Source organism: Rhinatrema bivittatum, chromosome 7, assembly GCF_901001135.1.
Source record: "Rhinatrema bivittatum chromosome 7, aRhiBiv1.1, whole genome shotgun sequence".
Taxonomy (NCBI): Eukaryota; Metazoa; Chordata; class Amphibia; order Gymnophiona; family Rhinatrematidae; genus Rhinatrema; species Rhinatrema bivittatum.
The window spans coordinates 151,467,566-151,483,508 of NC_042621.1; the positions used below are offsets into that span (position 1 = coordinate 151,467,566).

A 15,943-nucleotide genomic window follows, 5' to 3' on the forward strand; every position below is an offset into this window, starting at 1 on the left:
TTGCCTTGTCTTCGCTCCAGCCCTGTTCCTGCTCATACCAGCTCATCTCCCGCAGTGTGTCTTGGGGTTCCTCCCTGAACCGTGCCACGGCCCAAGGGCTCACATCTTCCTTAGATGGGACCATGCCTCCGAGCTCCTGAGGGAATGCTCTGCAACAATCTGAGTAATGACCTTGTCTGTTCACCATCTTAACCTTTCCCTTCCTCAATGATAATCATACCATAAACTCATCATGACTGGTTATCTAATTTTCTTTGGTATACCTGATTCTTTGTTATCCACCACTCCCAGCTACTACAGTCAGTATCTTTTAGAGAAAAAAAAATTCATTATTATCCCTTTTTTCAGCTTGTTTATCACCTAATCTCACCTGCACTCCTACATTATCAATTACTTTAGCATTTTCTATTGATGGATTATTAAGACTTTCTCCCACAACCCCAAGTATCAATGAACGGGTAATCCCCCCCCCCCCCCCCCAGCCTTAATGGCATTCCTCCCTGCCGTACCCCCCAAATACTTCTATCAACATAATCTAGAATTTAGTTTTTGGTAGTGTCACCCTTCTGTCTGGAATATAGCATCCTAGTTCTCTTGCTAGGGGCTTCAAAATGTGAAGCCCATAGTAACTTCACTGAATCTGTTTTTTTCCCTGTGCGCCTTCCTGCATTCTTGCTCCACTCTGCATTGCCTGTTGCTGGTCCCATCTTGCATGTATTTGTTTCTCCTGCTGCACTCTGAATTGTTTTTTTTGAACCTTTTGCTTCATGACTTTCTGTTTTTATGTTGGTGGATGCTGGAATGCTATGGAATTCATTGGCTATTGAAAGATTTATTTAAAATTTAGGAAGAAATTAAAATCTTATCTCTTTCGGCAGGAATATAGTTAACAGTAGGTAATGGGTTGATTGTAAGCCTAATTTTAATGATTCCACGTATTTTTATACTATATTTTATATGTTTTGTTTGTATGTTTTATAATTGTGTATGTGTAACTATAATTAACATTTAATAAGTTTACTTGAAAAAGTGGACTATAAGTTGTTTTTTAATAAAAAAATAAATATATCTTTTTGTTAAAATTTTTCTCTGTCCTTTATTTTTAGGCTGGTTCTTCTATGACTTTGGGTTTTCTGGGCCTTCTGGGCTGCCATATTGTCCAACTCTTGGCTGGCTGAAGGCAAAGATATCAGTATTATAGGCTTGCTTAGCATAACTAGGCATTCATTTTCTGGATAATGCTGTACTATCCTTACATCTCAGGCTCACTGTCTCCTGTGTTAGTGGGAGGTAATGGCTTTTTGATAAGACATTGAAAAATTTCTATAGGAACCTCCTATATGCTAAAAGATTTATACTGGAAACAAAAAGACCTAATCACAGGTCTAGAAACTATCAAAAATCTTCACCAACAAGAAGGCAGACACTAACTTGATTCACAAGCTTTTGGGTTTTTGAGGCTAATAATTTAGGAAATAGATCTCATAACGTATGTCATCCCTTTTTCTCATGATTACATCACAGAATCATCTCAGATTTAAAAGGGACTTTCACATAAAGAAAAACAGACTCATCACACCTTCCCCCTTTCTTTCTTTCTCTCTTTCTAACAACGATAAGTTCTTTGTAATATAAACTTGTAACAAGCTTATATATCTCATATAAAATATTATTATTATATGAATAATTGTCTATGTATCTTATTCTACTATTCACTGCCCTGGGAAAGTGAACTTGGGACATGTATTACTACTATTAATAATATTACAAATGAGTGTGGCCATCATGGATTTTGTTATCTATGGAGAACCAAGGTTTGAGAGTTACTGTCATGGGGGAAGTGTCTCAAATTAATTTTTTTGTACATACCATAACATGAATGAACCTCACTCATAAGCCAAGTTATGATCTCAATTTCTCTATATAACTTGACAAGAAAACTAGAGAGAAAGGAGCTCTGAACGGTGCAACAATACTGTGTACAATTCTGGTCGCTGCATTTCAAAAAAGATATAGTTGTGATGGAGAAGGTACAGAGAAGAGCAACCAAAATGATAAAGGGGATGGAACAGCTCCCCTATGAGGAAAGGCTGAAGAAGTTAGGGCTGTTTAGCTTGGAGAAGAGATGGCTGAGGGGGGATATGACAGAGGTCTTTAAGATCATGAGAGGTCTTGAATGAGTAGATGTGACTCGGTTATTTACACTTTCAGATAATAGAAGGACTAGGGGGCAATCCATGAAGTTAGAAAGTAGCACATTTAAGACTAATCGGAGAACATTGTTTTTCACTCAATGCACAATTAAGCTCTGGAATTTGTTGCCAGAGGATGTGGTTAGTGAAGTTAGTGTAGCTGGTTTCAAAAAAGGTTTGGATAAGTCCATTAACTGTTATTAATCAAGTTTACTTAGGGAATAACCACTACTATTAATTGAATCAGTAGCACGGGATCTTATTTGTGTTTGGGTACTTGCCAGGTTCTTGTGGCCTGGTTTGGCCTCTGTTGGAAACAGGATGCTGGGCTTGATGGACCTTTGTTCTGACCCAGCATGGCAATTTCTTATGTTCTTATGCTATGAAATTGGACTGGGAACACTGGCTCATTTTATATAGTCTTCCTGAACTGGGATTAGAACCAGTAGCCTAGAGGTGAAAGGCCCAGTAATGCTGTGATTATTTCTAAGTCATCCAGTCCCCATGTGTGAAGAAAAGGAATGCAACTCTAAAAAGTTTCTTCTGTGGGACTGAGAAGATTGGGATAGACCATGGAACACATTTATCTTCAGATTCAAAAACAAAACATTTCTATATTTTAAGAAAGAACACACAACTACATCTTTATCAAAGTCAAAAGCCAATGACAACAATAAAATTGCTCTTGATTTCACCTCTTCCTGGAAAGTTTCAAAATGTGCTTGGATATATTGAGACTGTATATATGATTCAAAATATCCATGCCTCTCTAAGTAATTTATTTGTTGTTTATAAACTAAAATGTCATTGCCTGTGTTGTTGTAAAGTACATTATCAAATGAACATGCATACCATACATTAATTTTCAAAGAACATTTACTGCCTAGATTCTTTTTGAACATAGTATAAAGTACACATTTAAAAATGCAATTACATTTTGCACTGCTGTCATGTGCAGCAAACTGAGAAGGGTAAAAAGTATATGTACTTTTGAAACATGACATGTATGCATGCTATTTTCCCTGAACGATTTAAACACACCTCCAGAAGTTCCTCCTCTTAATCCAGTTGAAAATATGGAAGCTATGGAAGCTCGGGTACACTTTTAGCAACATTCAATAAGGGCACTTCTCAATAGGGATGTACATGTGAAATTATTCTGGTTCCTTTCCTTCATTTAGTTCATTTAGCTTGATGATTTGGTTCAGGGTGAATTGAGTCACTGGGAATGTCTTAAACTAGCTCAAAATCCTTTGCTAGGAAACTCCACCTGCTGCTAAGCTGGAAAATTACTAGCCCCGTTAAGGCATGTTGCCACCAGATTTCACTCTCAAACAATAAATATCTTAATAGCAGAGCTGTAATTTCCAACCATGAAAAAGACCTTGTACTAAATCCTGACAAACTGGATCATAGAAAATGGGCAAAGCAGCATCAGGATAAGTTCTGATACACAGACTATTATTACATATAATTCTATTGCAAAATATACTTATGAAATGCAGAAACCCAAAGGTTGAATGAGGTAATGAATGTTGCAAAGGGATAGCTTCTGTGTTACACAATTTATAAAGAGGGAATATTTTGGGGCATTTTCTTGCAATTTCTGTGATATGCCTTATAAGCTTTTTGGAATAATATGAACCATAGACCTTATTAAAGGGATTGAAGATGATCATATCGAGGAATGTTTTCAAAACAATCCAGTTGCAGCACTGCACACATTTTTGCACATAATTAAAATGTCCCTGCTGAACACAGCTAACAATATAAGATTGAACAAAAAGATGTTAAGTGAACTGCTCAATGATACACAGTAAAACAAACCAAGTCCTTAGATCTGCAGCTCTATGTTCCAATGCTTAGGGAAAATATCAGGGATACTCTGACAGTACTAAATTAAAATGCAGCAATATTTATTTATGCATCTTTTTATCTTCCCATTGTTCATAATACAGATTATACATTAATTCTTGTCTGATAATTTGATTGCGTATCTTCTATGTTTATACATTCATAGTTAAATTTAACATTATAACAACACCTGGGTACACTACAGGACTTTGTACAAACCAAACTTTCAAGATGGTTCAATAGAACAAAAAAGTAAAGATGACATTTGGAACCCCATCCTTGAACCCTTTTTTTCTATCTTAACTTCCAATATTTAATTTTTCCTGCCTTTTTAATTTTGAAAAAAAAAAAGTTTGCTTAGACCTAAATTTGGACAGTGATTCATCCTAAAAAGTGACAAGGTATAATTTGCATGCTAAACATGCCACCACATCATTTTAAATAATCTAATTGAGAAATTACACTGTGTGATATCCACCTTACCTTTGGGATAAAAAATAATTAGAGAATGACCCCTAATTATGTGGGTGATGCCAAATTCCTATTTGCTCTTCAAAGACTCCATCAAGGCATGCGTGAAGCCCATTTGACACAGGGAGGAGCAGTTCTTGTGCATAAAAAGGCGAGTTCATACAGATAAGATTAAAGCCACACAGAATCACTCTTCCTTTTCTGTAATACTCTACAGAGACAGAGACAACCATGTCTGCCAAAGGTGGAGGAGGACAGAAATCAAAATGCCAACAGGATCAAGATGATGACCACTCAAAAGGCCATCATGAGCGTAAGTTCTATTTCATTAGAATGCGAAGAGTGTTGATTCTGTTATTTGTTTTGTGATTTTTTAAAATTTTCCTCAAGATGAAAGAGTCATATTTTTTAAAGATAGTCTTCTTTCCCTGGAGTTCACTCAGTGATCCAGGGTCAAGGTTTCACACTGCTATGTGCAAGATTTGGGTTCAGGTTCCACGCCTGACCTCAACAACTCAGAACAGTCTGACTGAGATTGCAGCAGAGGCAGCATTTATAATACCCAGGAGGAAGAGAGTCCTAGACATCACTGAAACAAATTCAGGCTGCTTGAATACCAGATTCTAGAGGGAACTGTGGTCTGTGGTTTTTTAGTGGGGAAAGTTTCTAGGCAATTAAGAATGAAGAATAACGTCATGTCCAAGCAGACAATACCAAAGCTTCACATAATCAAACTTCCTACTCTGTTCTATTCTATGTTATCAGAGAGATCCCCAACTGGCAAGGGCAGTGACTGTGGAGGACAGTGGAGTCAGACCACAGGGAGTCAAAGCCAGGGTCGTAAGTTTCAGTTCTTTCAAATTATGTTCTTCTTTAGAAGCTATTTAAAAATAACCCGCTGAATAATCTTTGGAGATGTTAGCAATTTTGAAAACTGAAAATTTTGAATAGAATGAAAGTTGATGCTGTTATTTACACTGCCACTTTTTAAATTTCCAGGCAAGATGAAGGAGTCATACTTTATTTTTAACAATATATTTCCTGTCCTGGGCTTGCTCAATAAACCCAGTGGCTGAGTAGCACACACTGCTATTTGGGAGACCTGGGTTCTATTCTAAGCCTAGCTCCAGTTCCCCAAGACAACCTGAACTAGAAATGCTGAATGCTGCAGAGGCAACATTTACGTTTCTTGGGATAAAGGGAAGTCCCATACATCATTGAAACAGTGACACGCCTATTGTCCAGATTCAGGGAGCTTTTATATCAAGTTCAAGTGGTTTGTGGTTTCTGCTCAAGGTTAAAAATGGGGGATAAACTCCAGGTAATTGTGAATTGTGTCTGCTTATGTCCAAGCAGACAATACCAAAGCTTCACATAATCAAACTTCCTACTCTGTTCTACTCTATGTTATCAGAGAGATCCCCAACTGGCAAGGGCAGTGACTGTGGAGGACAGTGGAGTCAGAGCACAGGAGGTCAAGGCCAGAGTCGTAAGTTTTAGTTCTTTAAAATAATGTTCTTGTTTAGAAAACTGCTGTGTGATCTTTGTTGATAATTGATATCTTGATAACTGAAAATTTTGAATACAATGAAAGTTGATGCACTGTTACATTTTAAAATTTCAGTCAAGATGGAGTCATACTTTATGCTTAACAATGTATTTCCTGCCCTGGGTTTGCTCAATAAATCCAGTAGCAGGGTTATTCACACTGCTATGTGGGAGAAGTGGGTTCTGTTCCCAAGCTCAGCTTCAACTCCCTACAGCCTGAAGTAGGAATGCTGAATGCAGCAGGGATAGTGATTACAGTCACTTGGAGGAAGGGAATTCCAACCATCATTCAGATTCAGGAAGCTGCATACCAAGGTGCACAGAGAATTATGGTCTGTGGCTTCTGGCTAAGATTTGTAGCTCTGATGGCTTAGATAAACAGGGACAGGTTAAATATGGGGGGAAAACTCCAGGTACCTGTGAATCAAATTTCATGACATGTTTAGAAGATAATAGCAAAGCTTCACAGAGTCACATTACCCATTCTGTTCTATTCTGCATCACCAGAAACAACCACATCTGGCAAGGGCGGTGATTGTGGAGGGCAGTGGAGTCAAACCACTGGGAGTCAAAGCCATAGTCGTAAGTTTTAGTTCTTTATAATAATGCTCTTTAGAAACTATTTAAAACTGCTGCTAAGTGATGTCTGGAGATTTTTTCAATCTTGATAACTGAAAATTTTGAATACAAAGAAAGTTAATTCTGTTGAGATTGCCTTCTTATTAAATTTCAGTCAAGATGAAGGAGTCATACATTATATTTAACAATATATTTCCTAACCTGGGTTAACTCAATGATCCAGAGGGAGGGTGGGTCACACTGCTATGTGGGAGACCTGGGTTCTGTAACCAAGCTCAGCTTCAGCTCCCCACACCCTGAACTAGGAATTCTGAATGCTACATGGATAGTGATTGCCATTCCTTGGAGGAAGGGAATTCCAACCATCACTCAAACAGATTCAAGATGTCTGCATACCAAGGTGCACAGAGAATTATGTTCTGTCCCTACTGGCCAAGATTTGTATCTCTGATGGCTTAGCTAAACAGGGACAGGTTAAATATGGGGAAACAACTCCATGTACCTGTGAATCAAATTTCATGACATATTCAGAAGATAATAGCAAAGCTTCACAGAGTCACATTTCCCATTCTGTTCTATTCTGCATCAACAGAAACAACCACATCTGGCAAGGGTGGTGATTGTGGAGGACAGTTGAGTCAGACCACAGGGAGTCAAAGCCAGGGCCGTAAGTTTCAGTTCTTTAAAATAATGCTCTTTAGAAACTATTTAAAATTGCCTAGTCATCTTTGGAGATTTTTGCTATCTTGATAACTGAAAATTTTGAATACAAAGAAAGTTAATTCTGTTGACACTGCCATTTTATTAAAATGTCAGTGGAGATGAAGGAGCCATACTTTATATTTAACAATATATTTCCTGACTTGGGTTTGCTCAATGATTCAGAGGGAGGGTGGCTCACACTGCTATGTGGCAGACCTGGGTTCTGTTTCCAAGCTCAGCTTCAGCTCCCCACGATAGCTTGAATTAGGAATGCTGAATGCTGCCGGGGCAGTGATTACAGTTTCTTGAAGGAAGGGAATTTGAACCATCGCTCAAACAGATTCAGGATATTGCATACCAGGATGTAGAGAGAATTATGGTCTGTGGCTTCTGTACAAGAATTGTAGCTATGATAGCTTGGTTAAACAGGAATAGGTTTAAAATGGGGAAATCAAGTTTAATGGCATGTCCAAGAAGACAATAGAAAAGGTTCACAGAATCACATTTCCCATTCTGTTCTACTCTGCATCCTCAGAAACAACCACATCTGGCAAAGGCGGTGATTGTGGAGGACAGTGGAGTCAGACCACAGGTGGATCGCAGGTTGGCAGTGATTCATGCCAGAAAGGACAAAGCCAAGGCCGTAAGTTTAAATTCATTGTGCTGATTTTAGTTTAGAAAAATTTTTAAAATTGCTTAATGATATTTGGAGATGTTTATGTTCATAAAAGCTGAAAACATTTTCATGGAATGAAAATTGATTCAGTAATTGACATTGTGATTTTGTTAAATTTTCTTCAAGCTTCAATGCTCAGATTTTATTTTTAATAATATCCTTCTAGTCACAATGGTTGGGTTTCAGTTCCTAAGCTTGGTTTCAGCTCCTTAAGCCAATCAAGGCTGGAATACTATAGAAGCAGCATTTACAGTCCCCAGAGAACGAAGAGTTCCAACTACAACTCAAACAGTGACATTTACTAGCTGGATCCAGGGTGCATGCACACCAAGTTATGGAGAAAATCATAGTGAATGCCTTCAGGCAAAATATTTTTGCTGTGAAGTCTGCACTATATGGGAGAAAGTTAAAAAGTGGGGATGGGGGTGGGGAGTGGAGGGAAACAGTTGCGAATGACGGTTCAGGACATGTTGAAGCAGAGAATAGTACATGCCTGGATTTGCCAATAGGCAGACTGGGTTGTGCCTAGTGCAGCAAAATATCTGTTGGCAGTCAGCCAGCTGAACATTTGCAGACTCCCAGCTGAGGTGAATCTCACTCCACACAAAACAGCCCAATGCTTCCTACTTCAGCAGTCCCCTCCCAAGTAACATGCAGTGCATAGGAGTGAAGGGATGAACAAAGCAGAACAAAGGAAAGGTTTTCTGCTCGCTAATCCAGCCCCTTCCTTCCTGTCATTCCCTCTCCTGTGCAAGGAAGAAGGGGTGAGGCTTGAGCAGAAAACCAGGGGGAGCCACTCTGCTCCCTAATTCACACCTTCCTCTGTCATTCAGAGAGAGGATGGAAGAGGTGGAGTAGACAGAACAAAGGGGGATCATTTTAGGGGGTTACAAGAGAGTTAAAGGGGGATCACTGGGGAGAGCGAGGGACAAGGTTGGAGAATTATTATGAATCATTTGCATAGTACATACCGCATACCGCATGAATGCAGCACTGTACAGTAGGGATGTGCATTTGTTTGAAACAAAAATGGAAAATAGGACGAATGAGCTCATATTTTTTCTTGTGAAGCAAAACAAATTCAACCTCCAAAACCCAAATGTGTCCCTTTGATTCGTTTTTAACAAATATTGCACAGTTTCAAACTGTGCACACTGTTTGCAAACTAAGGGCTGGAGTTTCTTATGGCTCACCTCTTATTGAATCCTGCGGTAACGGGGGGTGGGGAGGGCGAATCAGGAGGCAGGACTGCGAAAGCCGGCAGCGATCGCACCACCGTGGTGTTATCGCTGCCGGCTTTCGCACCCAATAGCGCCACCGTGAAAGGTGGGGCTATTGGGCTCGCTACTGGCGGCGATAACGGGTCTTACCTTATCACCGCCAGCAAAGTTACCGCCGCATCTGCCCCGCCGCCGCCCCGACTCCTCCTCTTCTGGTGCTGACTCCGCCCCGACTCCACCCCCTATCTAGCTATCGCACGCGAAAAGTCCCTTTTTTGCGTGCAATAGGGATAGAAAATGACCCCCTATGTGCATTATTTGCCAAAAATGAATTTAAAAAAATTAAAAGATGATAAAATAAAAGATTTACAAAATGAAAAAAAGTAAATATAAATTAATTTTTTGGCCATGCACATCCCTACTTTACATAATGAACAGTTCTTACTCCTAGGAGCTTACAATGAAAGATGTCAGCTTGGGGACATATGTGCCCTTCCTCAATCCTAGAACTTCTCTCCTTTTACCACTTCTCTCCCTATCCCAGAATCCTGATCCTCCTTATTTTCTCCCCTTCCACAATATTCCCCATCTTCCATCCTTCCCAGCCCCAGTTTTCTCTCCATCTCCTTCCCCCACGGTGATCTCCTCCTCCCTTTCCTCCTCCATCTCCATTCTTCTCTCTCTCACTTCTCTTCATTCTCCATTCATCCCTCTCCTTTAACCATATCCGGTCTTCTCACCCTCTCTTTCTTTCCCTTAAGATCTTCTCTCCATATGGATACTTCCCCCCAATAAAAAACAAAATAAATTATACAGATACAACAATGCTTAGGGGTTTAAAAAAAAATCTAAATTTATCACTGCTAAAAGTATCATAAAATCACTTTTTCCATTCTGATGTTTTATGCATTGCTAGAGACAAATGTATCTTCCAAGGGTGGTGATGATGGAGGACACTGCGGTCAGCAGTCACATGAGGACCACAGCCATAAGAAAGGTCAAAGTAAGGATTACAAGTTTTACTTCATAACAAAAATAATAATACTTTTATGCACCTTGTAAAATTGCTATAATTTTTTAGCGTTTTCAATTAGGAAACCCTTCACCTCCCCAATATTTTTAATTGGATGCAGATATTTCTCATTATCTGCACTGTGAGAATGATATTCAGTGCTACTTAGTTGGATAAGTAGGGACTTATCCAGCTAAGTGGCAGTGGCTGAAGGGACTTATCCAGCTATGTTCAGGGTTCACCACTTAGCCAGAAAATTACTTATCTGGATAAGAAGATAGCCGGATATTGGGTGGGTGGGAAATGGGCATTTCAGGGTGATACAGTACTTATCCAGTTACCTTAGCCAGCTAAGTGCCGATATTTGGACTTATTCGGTTAAATTAGACCTGCCATAGAACATGTCTAACCTAGCTAGATATGACTTATCTGGCTAGTGACGATTTCTGCAGGGATATTCAGCAGCATAACCATGCTGCTGAATATCCCATGTAAGTTAGCCAAATACTGTTTGTTTTACCTGACTAACTTACCAAAATATCTAGGACTGAATATTGAGACCTGTGATTTTAAGAAATTATACTCAAGCTGCTAGGTTGATATTTTATTTTTAGCAATAACCTGTCCACTTTATGTATAACATGCTTTTTTATAGATGGAATTATAATTAAATTAATTTAGTCATAGAGAGGTTTGCTAAAGATTAGAAGAAACAGCATGACAGCAATACGGCCTAATTGGGAATTCCTAAGTGAACTTTATCCCAGACCCCAGGTGGTACAGAACTCTGGGGCCAGATTGATATTGGGCCATCAAAGGAGAAAGATGGCTGTCCTTTCTCTTGATTTCCTTGCTCTGGCTCCTTGCAATTCATTTTCAAGGCCTTAGCCTTGGCATTTAGAGCCATCAGAGGTATAAGACCAGAATAAATCTCCAAGTGAACAGTGCAGTATACTCCAGCAAGACCATTAACGTCTAGTCAGGAAATGTATTTCAAGGATTGTCCTTTGAAGAACTGGATACTAGTGAGAACCAGAAAGAGCTCTCTCAAGGTGCTGTCCACCCCTGTGGAATTCAGTTCCATAAGCACTGACCTTAGAATTTAATTTCTAGGGGGTTTTTTTTGTCAAGGCCTAAAGACTTTCCCCTTTTCATGCATTTTATAAGTCACTCCCCAGTCCCAGAGTTCAGTTTTGACCAGTCAGTTTTTGGAAAGGTTTGAAGATTTATCACTTTAAGCAACATTAACAAGTGATCTTCTGGTCCTACAGTTTAGCTTTGGCTCCAGTCATTTAATGATCCTATGGGTAGGGAAGTGACCTTTGGGGTAGATGATACAGTGTTTATGTAAATGCTAACAGTCTATGGTGATATCAATCTGTAATATATTGCAGAAATAGGGAGGAGGAATAGCCTAGTGGTTAGAGCAGTGGACTATGAACCAGGAGACCAAGGTTCAAGTCCCACTGTCACTCCTTGTGACCTTGGGCAAGTCACTTTACCCTACATTGCCTCAGGTACAAAAACTTAGATTGTAAGCCCTCTGGGGATGGAGAAATGCCTACAGTACCTGAATGTAAACCAGTGTGGTATCTCAATTGAGATGAATGTCAGTATATAAAAATAATAAATAAAATAAATAAATTAACTAGTAATGTTATTTATGAAAGAGATGCTATGAGCATGCTAACCTGAGCATACTCAGTTCAATTTTTCTCTTGACTGTTCATGCTGGCTTATTGGGGAAAACAAGTATGCCTGGCACATGGGCTTTCTTGTCAGTGTGAAGGAAAGAAGTGGGAGATCTATTAAGATTCAGAAGAAAAGGTCAATGGATAGCGGAAATTTCCAGAAAAGTAGAAAAAGGACACAAGCGCGTGTTTAGAGCCATCAGTTTTCTGTCAGAACTATCTTCAAAAAACATGGAGCTAGATGTGGTTGGGGATAGAAACATAGAAATGATGGCAGAAAAGGACCGATGGTCCATCCAGTCTGCCCAGCAAGCTTCCCATTGTAGTATCTGCCGCACCACGCAGGTTACCCCCATGTATCAGTCAGTTTTGCTTGAAATTCTTTGCTTATGGTCTTGGCCATAGAAGCAGTCTTGTGTTTTTTTTCTTAACGTTTGAGAATCAGTACCCCAGACTGTAAAAAAAAGTCATGGCTTGTGTTGGTTGTCCCTGAAGCCAGATTTTTCTTTCCTTTCAGCTCCCAGCCCCATGTTGCAGTTGCATCAAAAGCATCAAGGCTAGTTGGTTAAGAGTAGTAGTAAGGAATCATGCAAGTGGGAGTTCTAGGGAGAAATGTGACTGCTCTGTATCAGATGGGGACTTGTATCTGACCATTTGCCCATTTCACACCACTCTAAATACCCCTAATACGATCCAGTCTGTTTCCATATCTGTATGAAACCTCTGTGCCTTACAACTGATAGGCATTGCTTAAGAAGCCTCTGTGATGTATCACTTCACTGTTTTGTCTGAGATTTAATTTTGTTTATATTTATATTTTCCCTCTCGTGGCTCTTCAAAAGCAGATTACAGTCAGGTACTTGTGGTATGATGTATATGTTAGCTATGTTTGTTTTGCCAAATATAAATCTTATCAAATGTATTCATCCCTAACAGCATGTAGGTACAGTTGTACAGTGTTATCTCTTGCTCATGACCTTCATTTTTCAGGCCCTGTATTTCTAGTTAGCTGAACCCTTTTAGGGGCATGCTCAGTTTTGCATAATCTTGCTATTTAGCTTCTCCACAGTTAAGTAACACTACCAAGTAAATCGTGGGATTTTAAAAGGGGTGTATGCCAACGCCATTCTCAGTTTTTACCAGTTTGTCCCCAGTTTGCCCAGTTAAGAGATAGGTCCTCCAACCCTCCTGGCTTTATAACCTTCACTCTCCCGAGTTAGCCCCAACCCTTAAAACCCCGCAGATCTGCTTAATTTTCTTTAATTTTTAACTTACATGGAATCCATTTCAGAAGTAAAGTTACTCAGCAGGGGGCCTTAGTATTTATGCGCACATCTTATGTTCATGCCCCAAATGCCCATGCCCCACCGAGACCATACCCACACCCCACCCCTTTTTGCACGCTGCATCTACGTGTATCTCGGTGGCTTTCAAAATCTGCTCAGTGAGAATGAGCCCGACTTCTTTGTTCATCCCCTAATAAATGCACACGTTAGGCTTTTAAAATTCACCTCTAAGCATTTTTTTCCCCAAAATTAAAGAAAACCTTTAGTAAATAGGACATTAAATCAGGCACAAGAATGTTTCTGTAAATAAATATTAGGGTTGAAGTAATCCTTATATAGGGAAGGAAGGTCATATACAGGGAAGTCAGAAAAAAGGGTTTTATGCTATATTTCCACTAATTCTATGGTTCACTTTCTAGGTGGAGGTCAGTGCGGAGACCAGCAGAAACAAAGCCAAAGTGGATCAAAGAAGCTGTATTGAAAAACTACTTCAGACAATTAAGATCATGCATGTTAGCCTCTGTGTTTAAAATGTCAATCATTCAAAAGATCAATCTTAGTATCTTTCATTCCATGCCTTCTTTCATCATCAACATTTTTCAGTTGATTAAATACCATTTTCTTAGTACATTAAAGCAATCTAGTGATTAAAGCATATCATATTTGTCTTTTCCTTTCTTAATACAAAATGTATTCATTTATTGACTACATTTCTGAAAATTTCTAGATTGTTATCATGATCGATAATCAAGGTCCAATAAACACCATTCACTGGCAAGCGATTATTCTATGAAACACAGTGTACTATGGCAATTATGGATTATAAATTTGTTTTTGATCACTTATACTACAGTAAAATGAATCATCATCCACTCAACATTTAATCTATTAAGTCCCAACTGACTTCTGCCTGGGAACTGTGCTTTAACATCAGCCAAAGCATCTTCCTCAGGAAATTCTGTTTAATCTATAGCATGGAACAATGCTATTCTGTCAGACAAGATAAATTTGTGTGATCCATATTGCTGCTAAGAATTACAGAACTTTGGGCCCTATAAGTGGGCATGTGTATCAACCTTAGGTTAACTCCAGCAAGGATCCCACCAAACCAACTCTGTCATTGAGAAAGATCTGGAAATATTGTGTGAAAACATGTAGTCTGTTCCAGGCCCAGTAGAATGAAGCTATCCTGTTTTATTAGGGTGTAGAGCAGATTAGGCAATCAATGAGTATATCTCATTGCTCCTATGGAGAGCTGTTCACTGGCAAAGGGAACTTCCTCAGAAAATTTTGGTTCAAACATAATGCGGAACATTTTTGCTGAATGAAATAATGTTGGTGAATTAATATTGCTGCAGAAAATATATAACATAAAATTTAAGATATTTAGATCCATTATGAGTTTTCAAGAAGCTTTGGAGAACAGGTAATTTTCACACACAAGGTTAATGTATAAACTGTGGCATTAACTCTCTGTAGCATGATAAATATATACTTTTTAATGGTAGAAAAACACCTGGTTCAATTTTCTCCATTGGTTCAGCTTCATGCAACTTTTAATCTCTTCGATAATGCACTGGCTAATCAAAATAAAAAAAACAGAGCATACATGATCATAAAATTCAATTTGATATATATGACCAGGTTTGGATAAATTCTAAGATGATGAGTTCTATTATCTTTGATCAGTAAAATGGAAAATGCACCATCCATATACCTCTTAAATTAAAAGATTGACAGGCAAATTTTCAAAGGGCTGCATGTGTAAAAGTTGGGGCTTACGCACGTGGTTGGGCCCTGTGCTCGCCGCGTGCATTTTCAAAAGTGCCCGGGAATGCGCGTAAGTCCCGTTATGCGCACAAGTGCCAGGCCCTGAAAAAGGGGTGGGACGGGGAGTGTGGTCTAGGCGACGCAGGATGAAGGCCGGCCGGGACAGCGGCCATTAGCCAAGGAAGCCTGCAGGCCGGCTGTACCTTTCTTCTGCTCTGGAGAAGCAGTAAGTAATAAAATAAAAAATTTAGGGAAAGGTAGGTTAGGTTTAAGGGGTGGGGAGGAGAGAGGAAGAGGGAGGAAGTGTAGGTAGGGGGGTAGAGAAGTTCCCTCCCAGGCCACTTCTTAATTGGAGTGGACTGGAAGGAAACTGGGGAAGGCCTGATTGCGTCACCGAGTGTATTTTCCAAACGTTTGACCCTGCGCACGCTGCCCACACATGCAAGCGTGGATTTTAAAATCCAGTGCATGTGTGCGCAGCCATCCGATTTTATAACATGCGCATGCCAGTGCGCGCATTCTGTTAAATTGGCGCTTCCATGGGCGCGTGCCGAGAAGAACACGCACATGGATGTGCACACGCTGTTTGAAAATCTACCCCTTTGTATGTTAGCTATTAAGGAAATATAAAAATGTTAAATGAAAGTTTGTATGGATTGGAATAACAATCTTACTCATAGAAGCTGAAATATCTAGTAAATACAGTAGCTATTCGTTCAGTATCAGGTTTCCCAAAGGCAAATGCTAGTATTTTTATCCAGTATAAAAACAACTTCTATTTTGAGTCTTAAGTATGTATAAACCCTGAATTGATGGGAGATTGATGAGATCTGAAGCTTGATTATAGTCAAATGTTTTTTATTGAATAATGACAATCAAAATAGTAACATGGATACAGTGTTGGGACTCTTCACGTTCTCCGTCCTCTACAGTTAATATAAA

General features: G+C 39.2%; 1 protein-coding gene across 23 annotated transcripts in view; it reads left to right on the top strand.

Moving 5' to 3' along the window:
- Positions 1 to 15,943, top strand: part of LOC115095529 (uncharacterized transmembrane protein DDB_G0289901-like) — a 162,821-nt gene that overhangs the window by 88,289 nt on the left and 58,589 nt on the right. For 15 of the 23 annotated variants that reach the window (XM_029609350.1, XM_029609357.1, XM_029609360.1 and 12 more), the window contains 2 exons: positions 6,573 to 6,647; positions 7,237 to 7,311. In XM_029609350.1, coding sequence (XP_029465210.1) covers positions 6,573 to 6,647; positions 7,237 to 7,311 — 150 coding nt within the window. Of the gene's footprint in view, positions 1 to 5,282; positions 5,358 to 5,931; positions 6,007 to 6,572; positions 6,648 to 7,236; positions 7,312 to 15,943 lie in introns of all 23 variants that reach the window. The other 8 variants (XM_029609366.1, XM_029609367.1, XM_029609349.1 and 5 more) reach the window with 5 other exon arrangements.